The following is a 17,217-nucleotide window of genomic DNA, read 5'->3' as shown; positions in this document are numbered from 1 at the left end:
AAACAAAGATAAACAAAATAAAACTATAAAAATGCATATTAAAGAGGCAAACAAAACAGAACCCAAGTTTGTAAAATATAAAGAAAAAAACATCTCGTAAGAAGCAATAAAAAGTTTCAAGTTTTATATAAAATTCCTAGCTAAAAGATAGAAATCACATTTAACGCACCTTTCGATTCTCTCTCCGAATACACTAATTGCTACTGTCCCAAAATCTATCTTGGACCGTAATAGAGGTTTCAAGCTATATGACGACACGGGGTTAATATATTTTTTTAAGTTATATTATATATATTACGTTATATTATATATTTTTACACGGGGTTATAATATACTACAAGATAAAATTATTTCCTTTGAGTAAAAATCAATCTTCTGTCGATAGTTGACAGTCGTCTATTCTGAATATACTATTTTTAATTCAACATATGTCGCTTTTGAATTTAAATTCTTAATTTAACTTGAAAAATTCAATTTCCGTTTCTTCTTCTTTGCTCTATATACAACTTGTAAATTGCACTTCTCAAAATGATAACTACAATAAATATTTGCAAAATAATAAATTAAGAAATTCTAGTTGCTCAACTTAAACCCATGCATTAGGATTTGAAATATCAGCTTAGATTAGCATTGAATTAACTTATTATCAGCATCTTAACAATCATCTCAACATAGTGTTGAATTTTGCTTGCCAATTTACTCATTGAATATTACTTTTTAATTTACTTTAATTTTAATTACTTCAATTTACTTACTTAATTACTTACTTTAATTTTACTTAATTTTAATTACATTAATTTAATTTACGAATTGAATTTTACCTAATTCTACTGGCCAAAAAAGAAAGAAACGAACAGGGATCTAATTAAGGGTTCAAATGGAATCTGCAGTAGTAGCAATTAGTATATTTGGATGGAGCGTTGCAAGGTGACATTATTTTTATCCTTAAATTATGTATATAAATAATATAGAATATACAAATTTAATTCAGAATTAATTAAACTATTTTTGGGGATACAGGGGGGATAAGGATGGCTGGTAGTGGGTGTGTACGTACGATTTTGTAAAGGGTAATGTTTACCATACAAGTTTATAAACTTTGGGTTTGCAGTTAATTTCTTTATTTTAATAAAACCCTCAAAAGAATTACTGAAATAACTACGCCTGGGGTTGGCTTTGTAAAGTGTTTCTTTGCTTTTTAGAAAAAAATAAACTACAAAACGAGTACTGTTACTACGCAGCACGATAGCAGCACTGTAGCACACGCAGCACTGTTGCACGCAGCTCTGCCAATCCAACTAGTTTTCAGTAAAGAGTATTTATTCTCTTGCATTGAGCTGGAGTATTTGTTGCACTCTTTGCATTTGTGAGTATTGCAGTCGAAAAAATTGTTAAGAATAATACTAGTATTTGTCTGGAGGGATACAATTGCTGATCCAGGGGGGGGACTAAGGGAGTACTCAGGGGGAGGACCTCATCCCTTCCCTGAAACCTAAAAATTTCTCGAGTATATGAGTACTTCTTATTTAAAATATCAAATCAAATTCTGGGGCGTGACTAATAACTTGAATGGGCGTGACTAATAACGTGTGGGAACCACTTATCTATGCGTACTAAGCGTACAACATGGCATCTATGTATGCGTACTAAGCGTACAACGTCGTTATCTATGCGTACAACATGACAAAATATAAGTAAAAGAGCTTTTCTAAACTACAACTAAATAAGAGAATTACTTTTCAAAAAAGGACATATTTGTACTTCTGGAGATTCATGTGATTTACATCAGAAGGTAATAGAAATAAACCAAGAGATATTAGATATTAGAGATACTAACTAAATTATCTGTCAACATACAAAAAAACCTTTTCTAACGTGCTTTTCTAAACGTGTCTAAATAAGAGAATGAGTTTCCCCCAAAAAAAGACTTATTTGTACGACTGGAGATTCATGTGATTCACATAAGAAGATAAAGGAACAAAACGGGAGATATCACAGCTATTTTCTAAATATAATATTTGCCAAAATTTGAATGCTACAATCCGAGAAAGTATTTTGCAGTTATACTTTCAGTTTAGGATTAAGACCTTAAGTAGAAAAAACTATATTGCCTGTCAGCACTAGAAAAACAAACAAACAATATAATCGAAGCCAGCTCAGTCAATTAAAAATTCAAAAGAAAGCCAAAAAATACAAAAAAACACAGTCAGACAAGATTCTGTAAAGACCCTAGACTTTGCTTAAAATGAACAGAGCTACTAGCTACCAAATAACTACACAACAACTACGCTGAAAGACAAAATTAATATCATTACTTTCTTTTTGACATGTTAGTCTTTATAGCACTTTATCGAACAAAATATAAAATTTTTACAGAACTCAGCAAATTTTCTTTTCAACTTAAGTATGTTTGAAGTTATAAAATAAATGCAAGATTCAGCAAAACCATTTTTGTTGTTGTTTTTTTCCAAACCTATTTTTGGTTTTTTCGGAAAACCAAAAAAAAAACAGGTTTGTCGGAAAACCTGAAATTGGAAATTCTTTATTTTAAAAAATGGCGTCGAATTTCAAAAAAGAGCAACACATTCGATCTGTTATTAATTTATTACTACTCGTGGTACATTTCTTAGATAGTCCACAGTCATGGTTTCAGTCAAATGCGAGTTGAGTTGAGCTCAAACTGGAGTTGAGCTGAGAAGAGCTCGAACTTGAGTTTTTCATCTCTAGTAACTGATTACTTTTCAGTTTTTCTGTTTTTGTCTTTTGACAAAACCAAGATACTAACTAAATTATTAGTTAGTATATTTTCGGCAAATTTTTGCCGAAAATTTGTCTTCATATTATAAAGTAAAATTTGTTTTCTTAATGTTTCCTTCTCAATAGCCCTAGTTCTAGGCATATAACCCAAATTTTGCTCTTTCGATGCACATATTGTTTCTAAGCTTCCATTTCCATTTCTTTATATACAAATTTGCCGCATACATAGATGCCATGTTGTACGCTTAGTACGCATAGATAAGTGGTTCTCACATGTTATTAGTCACACCCCATTCAAGTTATTAGTCACGCCCCAGAATTTGATTTGATATTTTAAATATAATTTAATTTAGATATAATATAATTTAGAAGTAGTCATATACTTGAGAAATTTTTAGATTTCAGGGAAGGCCGAAAATGGGCAACATACTACAATTAACAAAAACGTTCATCTTCTATCATTCACTTCTACTACACAACTCTCAAATAGCATCTCAACATTCCATATCATATATTCATTACGTAATGAGGATGTGAAAAAAATCTCTTACAATAAAAAAAAAACAACTCCCCTCTAAAATGGAATCAATTCAAAAAGAGCCTTGCGAATAACTTTCAAAGAAGGCATGGTGCCATACTCTCTGCTCCTAAAAAAAGCTAGTCTGGAAACCCTTGAGCGAAGGATAGTTTAGTTGCGCCTCCGTTTTTCTAATATTCAGTTTTTCTAACAGGTATTTGGTATTAAAAGAGTCGGTACCACTGTGTCAAAAAGGCTGAAATCCATTTCCAAATGTTACAGCAGAGTATAAAAAAAAACAAAAAAAACGAACAAGCATTCGTTTTTAGTATTATTTTACAAATTAAAACCAAAATATTTTTTAAAGTACGTTTAAAATATAATTAAATTTTTAATATTAAATTTTTTAAAACATTTGAAGTATTTTAAAATAATACATTTTGCGAATTTGAAAGAAACAGGTATGCTCTGAAGATTCTAAACAATTTAACTAATTTAAAGGTTTACAATATATAAATTTCAAATAACAAATAAGAATATTTAGCAATCTAAGGGATCTGAACACCCTTCAAATATGGCATTCCTTAAAAGCAGTGATTTAAAGGTGATTTTTTTCTTTCTTTCCTTTTTGCTCTCCAATATAATTTCGGGAAAAGGAATTAATCTCATTTTGCATAACGCCACAATAAGGATTTCAAATCAAGATAATGATTTCAAATTTATAATATATGTTGAATCAATCTATTAGGGTTGTTCAGAAGATCAAAGTGTCCCCCACAGAAGAAATTTAGCCAAGAAATTAAGCCTTATAATTAGTTTATTAACCTTCATTTAGTTCTTTGAGAAGAAGAAATCAAAAAGTTGAAGGAGTGTTGGCCCTCTACAAGAAGAAATTTGCTTCTGCCTTAAGTGATTCCAAATCCTTGTTGAGTGTGGTCACTACAAGTCCCTAGCATCAGAATATGCTGAACCTGCACAACAAACCTCACATCTGATGGGTCACAACCAACCTGGCTAAAATAGATGGCGCTGAAGAGCAAGAACATGGAATTCAAAAATATTCAGCACTGACGTTTTTTAGAAATGGAAAACCTTCAGAATATACAGGTGGCAGAACATCCGATAAAATTCTACATTGGCTCCTGAAGAAGACTGCTCGAAGCATTCGTTGAAAAAGTAAAAGTAAAAAAAAGTAAAAAAAAGTAAATAAAAATTGAAAAAGTAAAAAAAAAGAAGAAAGAAGTGAAAAACGGTGTTGCTCAATGTTACATAACTGTAATTAAGTAAACACAAATGGTCGAATATTGAGAAAAAAAAAAAAAAAACAGAAAATATACAAGAATAAAAGTCCATCAGACAAAAAGGTCAGCACAGAAGAATTCGACAGGAACCAGCAAAATCCTAGAAGAAAACACGACAACTTATTAAGAAAATACCTTCAATGCAATTTGAAAGAAGAAAAAGAACAAAAAGTGACATCCCTGGGTAGGCCAAAGAAAGAAGAGGGATCCCCTCCTTCCAGAGGACTGTCGAGTAACAAAAAATATTCCATATATAACAGAAAGTGCTATTTTGTTGATTACAAACCAACATTATTTTTGTTGATTGCAAAATTGCAAATTGTTTACTTTCACATATGTTAAGTGTAGTAATTATGAATCTTCAGCTACTTAACATACTATTATTGTTTCTTTTTTTAGGCCATTGAACCTCCTCCCTCTCCCATACCATATAAGTGTACGAATTGCGCGAAAATCTTGGCCATGATACAAGCAATTTTCTAGGCAATCATTAAATTTGAATTATACTACATTATATTTTTCCGTTCCATCCCAAGACGTTTAACAATATCTTATTTTTTACATTTTCATTGAAAAACGGTAATGCAATATCCTGGAATTGGAATACAATATCCATGGTACTTGATATCTGGAAAAAATATCATATTCAATTTGTTTTCAAATCAATTAATTTTTAATTAATTATTAATGTATTATATTAATTAATTAAATAATAATTATGATCAAATGGACTTAATCTCATAAATTAATTGTTATCAATAAATCTCGAATGAATTTCCAAATAAAGTAATATCAAAATTTTATTTGATATATTGATCAGTAAATTAATAGCAAATATTAACGGAAGAGCGACGATGTTTTTTTCAGTCGAATGACGGAGGTACTAGAAGACCCGTTTGAGATTCTTCACCCATCGATGGAGTTAAGAACCTCTGCTCTAGGCTTTGCGCTTACATCGTGTTCAGTATTATTATGCATATTATAATAAATAATTTGGTACTGGTATGATATAGCACCGACCTAATATTCTTCATCTAGGTAGAAGCTGTTACTCTGACGCTAAATCCTAATGAAATATACCTAAGTATGATAAAAATATAATACTTTAGAAACAAATTTGAGCTATATATTTGCACATTAGAGGGGAGGGGGGTAAAGTAGACCGGGTCTGCATGCCTAATGTGTTAGGTACAATTATTTTGTATATTATGAAGTGAGAATTGTTTTCTAACTTCAGATTGTCCAAATATTACTATTACATTAGACTTCCAGGTTTTTTTACTATTTCTGTACGAACAATAAAAGGTTGGGGCGCCCATTAAAAACCACGTAAAAAAAAAAAAAAAAAAAAAAAAAATGCAAATGAGAAAAAGTTGTACCTGATTCAGGAATGATAACTATTATCACGATTGGTCTTAATAGTAAAAATTTGTTGTGAAAGCAAATTCGTGGGAATTTCAGAAAATAACAAATGAAACTCAGAGAGGAGAGAAAGTAACAAAAATGAAAAATTCGTTTTTTTTTTCTTTCTTTTTTGTTTAGCACTGAGGACGACTTGGCGGAGGTCCTTGTCGAAATATTTGCTTATATTTTGTCATCTTCATGGTTCGCTGGCTGACAAAATCCTCGTTTTTTCACCCTTTTTGATTTTATTTTTCATTTTGGTTACTTTCTCTCCTCTCTGAGTTTCATTTGTCATGTATAGCCAGTGTGGTCTAAGAATGTATTTGTTTCAGAAAATAGCCTGAAGCCCCCCAAAAATGGCGTCTAATTGAAACAAGAAGTACACTATTAAATTTGACATGGTCGAAAACCATATACAGGAAACTTACAGTCACCTTACCACTTGAAAAACACTTCACTGAAACTTACTACTTGAACAACAAGGAAACTAACATCAAATGCCATGGCCCATTTGGGATTCTGGAATCAACCAAGAAGTTAAAGAGTCTCTGCTCTAGACTTAATGCTCGCATCGCGTTCGATATTATTATGTATAATAAAATCACTAATTTTATATCTGTATCTGAGATGATTCTTTATATTACCCATATTAACGAGTTTTAAGTTAATCATTTTTTAATTTAATAAAAAAAAGTTTAAATGAAACTATTAGATTAAAATTTAATTGAATATGTTAGCTTAATTTAATTTTAAGTTAATTTAAATTAAACTAGTTGAATCTACGTAGCTTTAAATTTAACGTACTTATGGTTTAAAACGTCTAGGACTGAGCATCAAACCTTTTCTGACATGCCAAAAATACTTTTTCAGAGCGTTATATATATATAATATCCAGGGAAGGGGGGCTCATTGAACAGATACTAGGGATGCCGCATACCCTTTCTGAGATTGTGCATCAAAGCGTATGAAGGTTGTCCTTAATTTCACAAACTAAATATTCATACAATTACCAGCTTCGCGTCTCAATTCCAAGATTAGTTCCTTCAAATGACAGGAAATCAGGGAGAAAAGGGAACAAGAGAAAGGGAATTTGTTGCTGCACAACCATTTGGAATGACCTCCCTGATAGAGCCCATCAGCCACAACCATTTGGAATGACCTTCCTGATAGAGCCCATCAACCACAACCATTTGGAATGACCTCCCTGATAGAGCCCATCAACCACAACCATTTGGAACGACCTCCCTGATAGAGCCCATCAACCACAACCATTTGGAGTGACCTCCCTGATAGAGCCCATCAACCACAACCATTTGGAATGACCTTCCTGATAGAGCCCACCAACCACAACCATTTGGAACGACCTCCCTGATAGAGCCCATCAACCACAACCATTTGGAGTGACCTCCCTGATAGAGCCCATCAGCCACAACCATTTGGAATGACCTCCCTGATAGAACCCATCAACCACAACCATTTGGAATGACCTCCCTGATAGAGCTCATCAACCACAACCATTTGGAATGACCTCCCTGATAGAGCCCATCAGCCACAACCATTTGGAATGACCTTCCTGATAGAGCCCATCAACCACAACCCTTTGGAATGACCTACCTGATAGAGCCCATCAACCACAACCATTTGGAATGACCTACCTGTTAGAGCCCATCAGCCACAACCGTTTGGAGTGACCTCCCTGATAGAGCCCATCAACCACAACCATTTGGAATGACCTCCCTGATAGAGCCCATCAACCACAACCATTTGGAATGACCTCCTTAATTGAGTCCATCAACACTTGGTGATTCCTTCAAACGCATATTTAACAGATGGGTTAAATATCAGGACAATAATAAATCATTAATTAATGGTTAAATTTTAAAAAGATTTAAGAACTTAATAAGGAGATCGATGAAAGAATAGAAGGGATTAAGAAAAGACCCTTACTTCTGAAAAAACAATTAGCAAAAAAAATAATTTTTTTACTTACTTAGAAAAAAGACAATTTTTGCGGTTGAATTTTAAGAAAGCAAAAAAAAAGGAAAGGAAACAGTGTTTGACTAAAGCCGGCTGTAAAGTCTCAACTTTGTATCAAACAGGCCCAACAGATCTATTCACTTGTTGTCCTAATCATTTGTTGTCCTTTCTTTTTCTCATTTCCAATTAAAAACTGGCTGTTTTTCTCTGTTTATTAAATTCATCTTTTTTTTGTTTTTGTCTTTCTAATTTTTTTTTCTTTGTACAAAAACTGGTTTTCAGTGTATGTTAATTAATTATCCAGCTTTTTCATGTGTCTGTCTAAATCAGTAGACAAACAGATTAGTAGGTAGGAATGTTGAAAGTATTCTCTTCTTTTAAAATTTGAGGAGTTAACCGCTGTCCTAACAACATAACTAGTATCACCATTTACGAACAAACGTGTTCTTCTGAGCTAAGAGAGAAAATGATTCGCTTGATAGAGTGCTCTATCAAGACGAAAATTATTCGCTGATTTTTAGCACACAAGTTCAAAAAATTTAAATTGTAAATAAAATAGAGACAGACAGTAGCATCGTTGAGGAGGGGGGGGAGGCGCCCCCAAAATAATTTCAAAAGAAAATTTTATATAGCCTACGTCCTTTCACTCTTCGGAGAGAGAGAGAGAGAGAGAGAGAGAGAGAGAGAGAGAGAGAGAGAGAGAGAGAGAGAGAGAGAGAGAGAGAGAGAGAGAGAGAGAGAGAGAGGAAATAGAGAGATTAACAAAATAGAGATAAAATAGAGAATAAGAGAAAGAAAAAGAGAGAGAATAAAACTTACTCTTTACTTACCAATAAAAACGCGAAAAGAAATTCATTCTGATCCTGCAAAAGTTTGCTAAACCATGGGGTCCTCATCTACACTACTAACATCAACTGTTTCCTCTCCTGAAACAAAAGTGCTAAATCCCGAATCGACACTCTTGTTACAGTCATCACAAGAACTGGAAGTAACAACAGATTCCACTACCGAACCTTTCAAGCGGGGCATAGAAGACAACAAGGATTTATGTCCATTTGAAACACGAGCCGCAAAAGAATCAATTTTCTTTGGTGTTGGGATTTCTAGCACTGACTGAGTGATAGGCTTAGAAACAGATTCTTCTTCCTCCATAAGATTAACACTAGTCTCAGAAATCAAAGGCACTACTTTACAGAATGTTATTTCTTGAATAGAGTTCATGGCTAATTCTTTGAGTAATGGCACAGATAGAAATACTTTACATGGCCGTGAAGAGCTTAAAACCCTTTTACCTAAAACATACGTAGCAAAATGTACTTCTGTGTCACCGGATATTAATTTTTGAAAAGAGCGCATGGCAGAGAGAACTATCTCTTTCAGTGGCGGAACTGTACGTACTGGAGTTGCATCATACTTTTTAGCTTTTTGCATTTTCTGTAATACTTCTCGGGCTTCACCAATCAACTGAGTAACTTCAATGTTTATATCCTTAAGACCTGGACTCTTAGAGTGAGGTACTTCTCTATTCGATGATACAGTTTGTTGAATGTTTTTCTTAAAGCTAGTTAAATCTTTATCTACATATATTTCACTGCTTGAGATTCCAATTTTTTCAGTAGGTTGCAGCTGATGGGCAATAGATTTAGTGCTACTTTCAGGTTTAGGTAAAATCTTTTTTGCTCTTTTCTTCTTCTGAATATCTCTTTCTTCCATATTTTTGAGAACTTCCATTGCTTCTTCAACTAGGATCATAGTATCATAATTCGATGAATTTGGACCATAATCCATTGAAGCATATGGCAACGCTGTCCTTTTCCCTTTTATATTTTTGCCACCATCTCTTGCTTCCATGTCTTCTAAAACTTGCATAGCTTCAGTTACTAGCATCTCCGTTTCTTCGTCAGCAAATAAATATTGTTTTGTAGACAATGTATATGAGTACTTCTTATTTAAAATATCAAGTTTTGTAGACAATGTATTATTCTGTGTTTTCTGTTTGTTGCTAGTTTCCTCCATGTCATTAAGAACGCGCATGGCTTCATCCACTAAAATTGCTACATCTTCACTGGTGTGTCCATTTATAGTGCTACCTGAGGATTTTAGCCGCTTACTGGACTCTAGAAAAAGATAGTATATATATAAATATATATATAAATATATATATATATATATATATATATATATATATATATATATATATATATATATATATATATATATGCAAGTATGTGTATGTATATGTATGCTTCAATTTCAAGTAAATAATTTTTAAATTAGTTAAAGACTAAACAATTATATTGTAGTTTACGGAGAATATTCGATATTTCTGTTTTTCAAATTCTCTTTTGATTCAACATGGGAAAAAAACTTCGGAAAATATGAAAAAATCATGGATAACATGCAAATTAAAAAATTATTTCTGTAAACGATTTTATTTTAGCTTAAGACTGGTAATTGCTTTTCCTAATATTCTCATTTGAGTCAACATGGAGCAGTACCGAGTAGGTAAGTACCGAGTATATTTTTTCGGGAGAACTGTGGATGACGTCACATTCAAATAAATGTATCACAAATTAATTAAATTAACACTTTCAACAGAAATATATTACGTCATGTACTGTTCACATACTGTTTATATATATATATATATATATATATATATATATATATATATATATATATATATATATATATATATATATATATATATATATATATAGAGGCAATGAGTGTGTCGTTTTAGTTTTTTAAGGCTCATAGAAGGGAGAGGTAATAATTAGATAAAAAAAAAAATCAAATAAAAAAAAAAATTTTAATTTTCACACATAAAAAAAATGGTGGTATTAAATTGTTATAAAAATAATGTGCCAAAAAAAGGTTGTCAATTATTAATACATTACTCAATATGAGTAATTATAATTACTCAAATATGATTAATTATTAATACTTTAATATATTACTCATATTTGATATTACTTTCCGTCTGGTTATCTTTTGAGCCAACATGGAGGAAGATTATTCAATTTCAAGTAAGTAATTTATAAGTAATTTAAGGGGTAAAAAATGAGCTTTAGCTTATGGCTAATATTTGATATTCTGTTTTTCAGGTTCCCTTTTGAGTCAACATAGAGGAAGAAGTTTTAATTCTAAGTAAGTAATTTATAAATTATTTAAAGAAAAAATACTTGTGATTTAACTTATGACCAATAATTGTAATTATTGAGAGTTTAAAATTTGATAATGAGGAAGATGGTTGGAATAATTTTAGAAAAATAATTTGTGAAGTTGCTGAAGGTGTATTAGTGAAGAAAGCTAGAACTGCATCTAAGAATATTAGTGAAAAATCTTTATGTTTAATAGAAAGGAGAAAGGACTTGTACAAGAATTATCTGAGTGATAGATCGCATGAAAACAAAAGAAATGTAAGGAAAGTGGAGAAAGCATTGAAATATGAACTAAGGAGGTGTGAAGTGGAGGCCATGAATAAAATTGCCGAGGATTTAGAAAATGCAGCTAGAGGGCATAATAGTAAAATATTGTACTGGCACGTTAACAAATTGAGAGGTAGTAGTCAATCCGGACTTGTCCCAGTTAAAGATAGGAATGGGGCGGCAATTAGCGATAAAGAAAAAGCTAAAGCGAGATGGGCCGAACATTTTGAGAATTTGCTTAACCGAGATAAGAGTTGCAGAAAAAAATATAGAGGAAAATGAAAAAGTTTGTGATACCTTGGATGTGAAGGAAGATTTGTTATGTGAGGAGGAATTAGCAGCAGTACTAAAAGGATTAAAAAATAATAAGGCTCTAGGTGCTGATATGGTGGTAAATGAGTTTCTTAAATATGGTGGCTCTGAGGTTAGAAATAAGTTACTGAAGATTATGAATATGATTTTTGAAAAAGGAGAAGTACCTAACGATTTTAGGAAAACCTTAATTAAGCCAATTTCTAAGAAAGGTGATAAAAGTGAGTGTGGTAATTATCGAGGCATTAGTCTTGTCTCTGTAGGTAGCAAATTGCTTAGTAATTTGATACCTTTTAGACTGAGAGATGCCGTAGACAAAGTTTTAAGAGAAGAGCAGTGCGGTTTTAGAAAAGGTAGGGGATGTGTTGACCAAATTTTCACACTTAGGCTAATAATTGAGAAGTGCCTAAGTTTTCAAACACCTTTGGTCCTCAGTTTTATAGATTATGAGCAAGCGTTCGATTCTGTTCATAGAGGAGCTTTAGTAAAGGTTTTATCCTTGTATGGTATACCAGACAAATACATTAAAGTGATTAGTGCTATGTACGAGAATAACACTGCTGCGGTTAAGGTAGGAAATGAGGTTAGCAGCTGGTTTTGTATTAAATCAGGAGTTAAGCGGGGTTGTGTTCTATCCCCCTTTATATGGATTATTTTGATAGACTTTGTCTTAAGGAGCACAGGAAACGCAAAGGGAGACCACGGAATCAAATGGGGAGGAAAAAGTCTCCTGGACTAAGATTATGCTGATGATTTAAGCATCATAGATGAAAGTGTGAGCAAAATAAATGAAGTTTGGAGTTTAGAGTTTTTGCGAGTTCAGGGTGCTAGAATTGGTTTGAAAATTAATGTTATGAAGACTAAGTCACTAATGCTAGGAATAAGTGAAGATGAAAAGGTGACGTTGGGTAATGAAAAGATTGATCAGGTGGGAAGCTTCACTTACCTTGGTAGTATTATTAGTAAAGATGGTGGGAGCAGTGAAGATGTTAAAAATAGCATAGCCAAGGCTCAGGGTGTTTTTTTCACAGTTAAAAAAAAGTCTGGAAGAATAGGAAGATATGTCTGCAAACCAAGATTAGAATATTAGAAGCTACAGTGATGACAGTGGTCAAATATGGCTCTGAAGCATGGACGCTCCGAAAAGCGGATGAAGATTTGCTAGATGTTTTCCAGAGAAAATGCTTAAGGATTGTTCTGGGTACCCGGCTGACTGACCGTATTTCAAACAATAGGCTATACGAAAAATGTGCTTCAATACCGCTTTCTAGGTCTATAATGAAAGAAAGGTTGAGGTGGTTAGGGCATGTTGTGCAGATGAAGGATGACAGATTGCCGAAGATTTTTCTTTTCGGCCAACCTTCTAGGGCTAAACGGAAAGCTGTTCGTTCCCGTCTGGGGTGGGAGGACGTCATAAAGAAAGAATTAAAGGAAATGGGAACTTCGTGGGCGGGTGTAAAAAGGGAAGCTTTGAATAGATTGGGGTGGAGGAGGAGCGTGCGTAGCTGTGTTGGCCTCAGGCGGCTTGGTGCTGCGATGAGTTGTTAGTAGTAGTAGTAGTAATAATTGTAATAATTGATTTTCTGTCTTTCAAGTAAGTAATTTATAAATTATTTAAAGAAAAAGAAAACAATTGTGCTTTAGCTTAAGACTAATTCTGATATTTCTCTTTTTCAGGTTCTCTTTTCAGTCAACATTGAGGAAAAAAAATTCAATTTCGAATAAGTTATTTATAAATTAGCAATTGTAGCTAAAGAAAAAAGCAATTGTACTTTAGTTTTATGACTAATATAAGATATTTATCTTTTTCAGGTTCTCTTTTGAGTCAAGAAACATGAGAGAGGAAGAAGCTTCGATTTCACATAAGTAATTTATAGAATATTTAAAATTATTAAGGATGACCATTATAAGGAAATGTGTGAGCGAGTGATGGTTAATTGCAGACAGACCGAGTCCTTGTGGGGCTAGCATGGGGGGGGGCATATGCCCGATTATGTGTTTCACGTACAATCTCAACATCTCCTTAAGACAAGGGTGAGTTTGGTTCTTTCAAATACATAAATTTGACTTACAGTACATTCACATCAGTAGACTTATAGAAGATTCGTAGACTATAGTAGACTTATAGTAGATTCGGCATTCTTTTTGAGACACCCATTTTAAGAAAAATACCAAAAATGAATAAGAGATACAGAATTTTTTTCTAAAAAGTTTACCTTCGAAGCTAAGGCATTACAATTAGACAGAATGTGAGGAATTCGCAAAAACAAAACTTCAAAACAGATAAGTAATAGAATTTTTTTTTCTACAAAACTACTGCAAAACAAGATACTCTATAAAACTAATTCTATCTTGTCCAGAAAAAAACTATTTCTAGGATGTCAAAGAGATCAATGCGCGATGAAAACTTTAGAAATTATTTCTTAGTGTATGGTTCATTTTCGGATAAAAGAGTACATAACGTTTTTCTTATTTTTCATGGCATTAAATGTCTATAATATAATAAACATCAAAATCAAAATTTTCAACAATAAAAAAAACTGAAAAGTCAAACTTCTGTAATTTGAAATCAGCATTCCCGCCATTATTTCCCAAAAATTTACGAGAGATACAGATATTTCGCTTAATTTTTGGAAGAGATAATATGAAAGTCTATCAGTATTCAAAGTTATATGATTTTTAAAAAGCTTATCTTCGAAGCTAGGACATTGAAAATGTCAGGAAAATTTCAAAATCAAAATTTCAATATAGAAAAAGTCACAGAAGACATTTTTATTTCTGGAAAATAATGCCAACTCCAGTCCTTTTCCCGTCTGTACGCGTTCAAAAATAATAAAAAAATCTAGCTTGTCTTAAAAAAGACATCTTTAGGATAAGATAATGTAAGATAACGTGTATTGCAAGCCAAAATATGGCCATTTACACAAACAACATACAAGATTAACGAATTACAACACTCGTCACAATAATAAAGAAGGAATAAAAGCTACTCTCTTCTTTTTGCAAAGAACTGATCAAGATATCTTCCCACTAGACAAATAAACTGTGGCAACGTACTATTCAAGGCATCAGGAAGCAGCAATTCATCATTCCCAAATAAATTTTCCCCTGTCCCCTAAAGACCTCGACAACGACTCCGACATTGCTCCAAATTTTCCTCCTCTTCGCAAAGAGGAGGAAACTTTCCTCCTTTTCTCCTCTTCTTGGCAAAGAGGGCAAGCAAACCTGCCGTCAGGGACACTTTTCCTCCTTTGAAAAACCATCAATCTCGAACGAACCGGAAGGTAATTAGATTATAGCTGTATCCAATAGACAAGGCATCTAGCCGGTAAACTTAACTTAAAATAGAATTCCTGCCCATATACTATCTTAACCTCTTTATAATATCTTAAAGTTTCCGAATTCTTAATCTCCTCACCCCATTTGTGTGATCATCTAGTTCTCCAGCACCCGCTTGATTTCCTTGTCCAACTGTAATTGTTGACTAGTTGGTCCAAGGCCATCAAATCCAAGCGAAAGAAAAACCTGTTAAAAACCTGACATGTGGCACGACAACTTTCGGAATTATTTTTAAGAGAACTAATTTCATATGCGTACTTCACACGAGTTTTACTTCGTTATGAAGTCCAAGAGGCATCAAATCAGAGTTTCAGAAAACAACCAAAAAGATTGGAATTCAGCATTCAAGATCGACATTTCTATAATTTTGTCTAAGAAATCTAGAAGAGGTACGATATTTTACTCTCTAAAATAAAAAAAAACAAGTTTTTTAAACTGAAAGTAAGGAGCAACATTAAAACTTAAAACGAACAGAAATTATTCCGTATATGAAAGGGGCTGTCCCTCCTCAACGCCTCGCTCTTTACGCTAAAGTCTTTTATTGTTTTAAGAAATAAAGTTGTGAGACAGAGTCAAACTTTAGCGTAAAGAGCGAGGCGTTGAGGAGGGCACAGCCCCTTTCATATACGGAATAATTTCTGTTCGTTTTAAGTTTTAATGTCGCTCCTTACTTTCAGTTTAAAAAACTTGTTTTTTGTATTTAATTTCTGATCGTTTTTTAGTTAATGCAGCTTTTATTTTGGCTCACCGTCATTGAATAAGTGAACAAAATTTGCATAAAAATTGTACTTTTTTTTTGCAAAATGGCTGTCTCTAAATTTGGTTCTGACGTAATTTACAAATTAACTTGCGTAACAAACTTCTATATTCGTATATTTTTCTTCTAGCAAAAAATACAAAGTTGCAGATTTTTGCAGATATGAGCTTGAAACCTATGTAATAGGGTATTTGATACGCTGAATCTGACGGTGTGATTTTCATTAAAATTCTTTCACTTGTAGGGGATGTTTTCCCCCTCCTTAAAAAATCAGGTAAATTTTCTCAGGCTCGTAGCCTTTGATGAGTAATACTTAACTTAATAAAATTTATATATTTAGAATCAGCATTATAAGCCCACTCTTTTTATACATTTATTGACATCAAAATTCCGTTTTTAAAAGTTTCGATTACTATTGAGCCGTATCGCTTGTTTTTTTTTATTGCTTTTTTTTATTACTTATATGTTATTACGTATATGAGGGGGTTCTCCCCTTAGTCAATACCACGCTCTTTAAGTTAAAAGTTCAAAAAAAAATTAATTCACAGACTCCTGAATCACAAAGGCCGTTTAATTAGAATAGATAGCTCTTTTGAAAGCAATAAAAAAAAAACTGTAGCGAAAAGAGCGAGGTATTGACTTGGGGGAGAACCCCCTCATATACGTAATAATTTCTGTTCGTTTTAAGTTCTAATGTTGCTTCTTACTTTCAGTTGAAAATCCTTGTTTTTTTTTCATTTAATTTCTCATCGTTTTTTAAATAATGCTTGGAAATCCGGCGCCCCCTTCATAGAAATGTCCCTTACCCCAAAGCCCCCCCCCCCCAGAAAAAATCCTTCCTTAAAATGTCTGTATGCTTCCCAATAGCCAATACAATATGTAAGCAATGGGCAAAGTTCATAACTTGCAGCCCTTCCACTGGGAACTGTGAGGAATTAAGTCATTGTAAAAGACATAGTTATAAGATTTTCGACTATGCTGAACAAAATGGCTATCTCAAAATTTAATTGGGTGACTTTGAGAAAAAAATGAGCGTGGGAGGGGGCCTAGTTGCCCTCCCTTTTTTTGGTCACTTAAAAAGGGCACTAGAGCTTTTAATTTCCCTTCCAATGAGCCCTCCTACGATATTCTAGGACCACTGGGTCAATGCGATTACCCCTGGAAAAAACAAAACAAAAAAAAAAAATAAATAAATAAACACGCCTCCGTGATCTTTCTTCTGGCAAAAAATGGAAAATTTCACATTTTTGCAGATAGGATCTTGAAACCTCTACGGTAGGGTTCTCTGATACGCTGAACATGATGGTGTGATTTTCATCAAGCTTCTATAACTTGTAAGGGGTTTTTTTCCCTTTTTTCAAAAATAACCCAAATTGTCTCAGGCACGTAACTTTTGATGGGTAAGACTAAACTTGATGAAAC

General features: G+C 33.0%; 1 protein-coding gene across 1 annotated transcript in view; it reads right to left on the bottom strand.

Annotated features, from left to right (window-relative positions):
• Positions 1 to 3,733: 3,733 nt before the first annotated feature.
• Positions 3,734 to 17,217, bottom strand: part of LOC148939893 (uncharacterized) — a 64,540-nt gene continuing 51,056 nt past the window's right edge. Inside the window, exons 8-9 of the mRNA XM_089105808.1 lie at positions 8,787 to 10,073; positions 3,734 to 4,675 (exon numbers count right to left, since the gene is read on the bottom strand). Of these exons, the coding sequence (XP_088961934.1) occupies positions 8,833 to 10,073 (1,241 nt within the window). The 3' untranslated portion in view covers positions 3,734 to 4,675; positions 8,787 to 8,832. The remainder of the gene's footprint in view (positions 4,676 to 8,786; positions 10,074 to 17,217) is intronic.

The sequence above is a fragment of the Artemia sp. Qi Xiang Cuo genome, chromosome 20 (assembly GCF_049724085.1).
Source record: "Artemia sp. Qi Xiang Cuo chromosome 20, ASM4972408v1, whole genome shotgun sequence".
Taxonomy (NCBI): domain Eukaryota; kingdom Metazoa; phylum Arthropoda; class Branchiopoda; order Anostraca; family Artemiidae; genus Artemia; species Artemia sp. Qi Xiang Cuo.
Note: the sequence above shows the minus strand (reverse complement) of the source record. Positions and strands in the feature narration are given on the sequence as shown.